We start from the raw sequence: 5,342 nt of genomic DNA, 5'->3' as shown, positions 1-5,342 counted from the left end.
ACGTTTTTTTTTATATATATATATATATATATATATATATATATATATATATATATATATATATATACTACAAGTCAAATGTTTTTGAACAGAGATTTTTTTAAGATTTCTAATGTTTTTTAAAGAATTCTCTACTGTTCACCAAGCCTGCATTTATTTGATCCAAAATTCAGCCTAAGTAATATAGTGAAATATTGTTACTATTTAAAATGACTGCTTTCTATTTGAATACATTTTAAAATGTAACTTATTCCTGCGATTTCAAAGCCGAATTTTCAGCCTCATTACTCCAGCCTTCAGTGTCACATCCTTCAGAAATCATTCTAATATTCTGATTTGCTGCTAAAAAAACATTTATTATTATTATTATGTTGAAAACAGCTGAGTAGATTTCTTTCAGGTTTCTTTGATGAATAGAAAATTCAGAAGAACAGCATTTATCTGAAATAGAAATCTTTTGTAACGTTATAAATATCTTTATCATCATTTTAAAGCATCCTTGCTAAAGAAAAAGTGTAAATTTCTATAAAATTATTATAAAAATATATTGTGGTCACAAATATGTAAGCATTATTACACGACAAAATCTTTCATGTAACTTTCTTATAACTGATACTGCTGGTGTGTTTCCTGTTTTTTGGTTTTCTGTAAATGACTTGTTAGTTCTATAGAAAAAGGTGTGGCACTGAAAACCCCCTCAACAGAAACAGTTTTAACAGTTTTAATTTAAAAAAAAAACTTATAATTTTATTAGTTATTCAGCTGGCTGGTGATTCTTAAATTTAGGCTGTGTTAAAATACATACAACATACAAAATGTTATTTATATATGTAAATATACATCCTCTTGACTACCCCTAACTTTTCACAGATTTAGGAGATGGTTTTTATCAATAAAAAGCTTTCTGAAATATCTTAGAGCAAATATTTAGGAGTCTGGAGAGTTAAGTCTGCCAATATGTTAACACGTGAAAAAAATATACTTACAACCCAATCGTTTTTTAACATAGATGTAGTTCACTAACTGTGATTTTGTGACTGGATTAGCTAAACTCATTGGTTGGTCAACTTGGTTAGCTAAGCTATTTATCATGTTAACTTGGTTATCAATGTGCATAATAAAACAAATCTACATTAGCAAATTTATCCAAAAACCTGTTTACATTCAAGAGAAAGATAAGAAACCTGTGGTAACTTCACAAAGTTAAATTAATGTGCAATTTGTTGCAAACAACTAAATGTCTTAATAATTGAATAATGCACGTAGTACGTTTTACAAGTAAATACAGTTTCAGTCTTTCCGCTTCAAAATTTACATTTACTTCAGTGTGTTACTTATGGAAGCCTGTTTCTGCCATGAGATAATAATAATAATAGTAATAATAATAATAATAATAATAATAATAAAGGTAAGTGCAACTTTTTATCTCAAAATTCTGACATTTTTCTGGCAGATGTAAGTTTATTTCTCACAATTCTTCTATCTTGCAAAATGTACTATAAATAAAATAAAGTTTCTACACCAGATTTGCTTTCAGTGTACCTCTTCCATCAAATGTAAATGGAACAATAAATGTTGAACATGCCCATCCGCCACTGGCTCAAAGAAATGAGAACAGAAGCAGTTGACGTTATGTTTCACAATTGTTTTCACAGACTCGAGATGCCAACTACAGAGGACAGCGAGAATTAGCCGAGAGGAACTCCAAAACAGCGCTCGTGCTGAATCATATCGGCCTTGGGATTGGTCTTGTTGTTATTGTATTGATGATTATCATCCAGATGACGAAATGAAGATAAAAGCTGTTGGAGCTGACATGGCTGGATGAAGAATACAAACAGATTTGTTTTTCTTTATTTTAAATGTTACTTGCTCAATTTATCATTATTCTTGTGCTTTAAGGCTGATTAATCTATGTTTAAACCAATGAAAGTTACCATACAGTTTTTTGTTCTCTTTACTTCTAAAATGTTTTGTTTAGACTTTTTGCTTATGTTAAATATCTTGTGTGCAGCTGTGCTCATTTTTTTCAGTGATCAACCAACTTAAACAGAAATTGAAGTGTTGGTCAAATACTCAAATCAGAATGAAAGCACAAACACATTTTTTTTAAAATCAATGATAAAGGTGTTTCTCAATTAATTAAAAGTACTTTTTTAAAGCACATGTAAAGTTGTGAGTATACTCTGAAAAAAATAACTTGTAGGATTTACTTGATAAAATTTTCGTAACAATTTCAACACATTTTAAGTAAATTTTACTGCTACTACTCTGTACACTCTACTTACTATCGAATTAAGTAAAATATACTTACCTAAGTAAGATTAACAAAGAAAATAAGATAATGCTTTAACTGAAAAGTTTAGTAATTTTTTCTGGTCAAAGCTTATAAGGCTCACCTAAGTAAACCATGCTTTTAATGTGCATGTTTTACTCAGAAACATCTAAAGTAAATATTACAATAAATATCATATAAACACCACATTTATAGCATTAGTCATGCGACACTCATCCGAAAACAGAGACTGCAGTGCTTAGTAAACAATACACAATGTTGGCAGTGTTGGGGGTAACGCATGTACAACGCATAACAAGTAATGCGAGTTACGTAATCAGATTACTTTTTTCAAGTAACTAGTAAAGTAACGCATTACTTTTTAATTTACAAGAGAATATCGAAGTTACTTTTTCAAATAAGTAACGCAAGTTACTTTTTTTCCGAATTTATTGACTGACAGCTCTCCTGTCCACATGTTGAGAGAAATCAGATGTTACTGTAGTTCTAAAATAAATATGAATATGCATTAATTCATCTCACTAACAAAAAAACACAGATTCAGTATTCCACAAAATGAATAAAAATAATGCAACTCAGAATATGACGCAAGCCTGCAATAATTAAATGTTAAACAACACAAATATCCTTTATGTATTTAATCCCATTCTATTAAGCAATGTCTTTGCTTCTGACCTTCGATAATCCAGTTCAACCATACTAATAAGCGACAATTACTTTAGACAAACATTTGTGTGTCTTTTTTTATTGCTGAAGTGTGTTGAAATTTCTTCTTCTGCATTATATTGTACGGACGTAGATTTACTTTCCCTTCAGCCTGAGGCTTATTCATTTCACTTTTGGTGTGAAAAGGCTTTTATATTTGCCAAAAAGTTGAACTTTTTCATTTTAAAAACAAACAAGCAAGCCCTGTCCAGATTTAAAAAGTAACGTAACGCATTACTTTCCATAAAAAGTAACTAAGTAACGTAATTAGTTACTTTTTTATGGAGTATTGTATTACATTACTTTTAAAAGTAACTTTCCCCAACACTGAATGTTGGTAACATTCAGTGGTTCGTTTTTGAGAATGTGTCATTTTGAGTTGAATATGAACTCCGCAAGTTACTAAACCTAACAACAAAAGCAATGACAAAACAGTGTAAATCAGCCGTAAAACAGCAAAAAAAATCTCCCTTATTAATGATTCATGCCCCAGTGCATGATGGGAACACCAGTATCAGAAAAGTTGAGTAGGTTTTACTTGATTAATAAAGAATTTATTTTTTTTATTTTTTATTATTTAACAAGTTGCTAAATGGGACTACAGGCGCTGTCTGAGACATTCAACGTCATCACGCCGAACAGCTTATCAATTTACAGTATTTTCCAGTCATAGTGTAATTTGTAATACAATTAATTGTTATTCAAATTAATTGTTTCCCGCATTTTATATTGTTGTTCGACAATGTTTTTTGTTTTTTTTTTTGCCCCGAAATGCAACACAAGTCTTCGGATGGAAGATGGTCGTTTTATCGTTTACTGATGCAGAGACTCTGGGTTTGTACCACAAGGTAAACTCATATTATGATTATTCCAGGGAAACACCACATTTACCAGCTAGTCACAGTGAAAGTTAAACTTTAACGATGCATCGTGCTTGAAGCCACGCTAAAATAAAATGTTTACGGCCACATGAAGCTGTTAGAAAGCTTATGAGGATTTCCTAGAAGCAAGGATAAAATAACATTTTGTGACCCACACTAACAAAGCTGAAATGTGGTACTTCATTCACTAAAATAAGTTTAATCTTACCATATCCAAAAACTCGCTCACTCTGCTGTTATTTAATAGATTAAATGCACTAGAATTTTATTGAATAGGACATGAAGACATGTTTTTAATTAAAATATTCATATTAATCAAGGCTTTATTGACTTTTAATGCACCTTATTTCGAAATGTACAGAAATACGTGCTTTCATATGTCCTTTAGTTATGATTATTTCATTTATTCACTATACTATTTATTATTAATGTCTCATTTCAGTTTTAGTTTGGGTCTAGTTTTGTATTTATTCCAGTTTATATGAAAAGGTTCATGTAGCGTGGATTAAAGTTCATATACAGAGTAAATTTGAAAAAGTTGTCAGAAGCGTGGTGGTGGTGACGTCGAAGGCGAGCAACCCTGGTGCTGTAGTTCGTTTATAGCCTAAATTTAGCTTTTAAGTTCTGGCACTTTTATTTAGGCTTCAAAATGATCTTGATGGACAAAACGTGTAAGTTTCATGAACTATGGTTGAACACAGAGCTTATTTTTTGCGATAATCCAAAAGCCTATGGGAAATCCTATAGGCTTTTTGTCGAGGGAACCAGTGTCATGCTAACAGCCAATCCGCCTACAAAGTGACATCATAGTTCCCCCACTCTATTACTCACTCATCAAAATGTTGATGGGGGGGTTGGTGACACTGGGTTGTGACTGAGGCCAAGATGGTCGGAAGTGGAGTAGAGTCCGGAAGTGAAAGAAAGAAACAAAAGTAAGTCACAGAAGGAAATGGTAGGAAATATTGAAAGTGCTAAGATGTTGCGAGATGGAAAAAAATTATAATTTTCTGCAAAGACAGTAAACAACAAAAGGCTGCTCTAGGGTTTAAGACTATTTTAGGGCAAAAGGTTACTAGTCAGGTTATGGGAGAAAAGAAATGGATGAGAGGAGTTATTACTTGAATACCAACGAATGTATCAATAGATACGATTAAGAAAAGCATTTCAGGAACAAAAGTGATAGATGTGAGGAGGCTGAAATATAAAATCCTATAGGCTTTTTGTCGAGGGAACCAGTGTCATGCTAACAGCCGATCCGCCTACAAAGTGACATCATAGTTCCCCCACTCTATTACTCACTCATCAAAATGTTGATGGGGGGGTTGGCGACACTGGGTTGTGACTGAGGCCAAGATGGTCGGAAGTGGAGTAGAGTCCGGAAGTGAAAGAAAGAAACAAAAGTAAGTCACAGAAGGAAATGGTAGGAAATATTGAAAGTGCTAAGATGTTGCGAGATGGAA

At 32.1% G+C, this 5,342-nt stretch overlaps 1 protein-coding gene across 1 annotated transcript in view; it reads left to right on the top strand.

Moving 5' to 3' along the window:
- Positions 1 to 1,920, top strand: part of LOC107575265 (synapse differentiation-inducing gene protein 1-like) — a 2,415-nt gene extending 495 nt beyond the window's left edge. Inside the window, exon 2 of the mRNA XM_016261675.1 lies at positions 1,656 to 1,920. Coding sequence (XP_016117161.1) covers positions 1,656 to 1,793 — 138 coding nt within the window. The 3' untranslated portion in view covers positions 1,794 to 1,920. The remainder of the gene's footprint in view (positions 1 to 1,655) is intronic.
- Positions 1,921 to 5,342: the final 3,422 nt, after the last annotated feature.

Source organism: Sinocyclocheilus grahami, unplaced genomic scaffold, assembly GCF_001515645.1.
Source record: "Sinocyclocheilus grahami isolate Dianchi unplaced genomic scaffold, SAMN03320097.WGS_v1.1 scaffold2536.1, whole genome shotgun sequence".
In the NCBI taxonomy this organism is placed as follows: Eukaryota; Metazoa; Chordata; class Actinopteri; order Cypriniformes; family Cyprinidae; genus Sinocyclocheilus; species Sinocyclocheilus grahami.
This window is presented reverse-complemented; position numbering and strand designations above follow the sequence as displayed.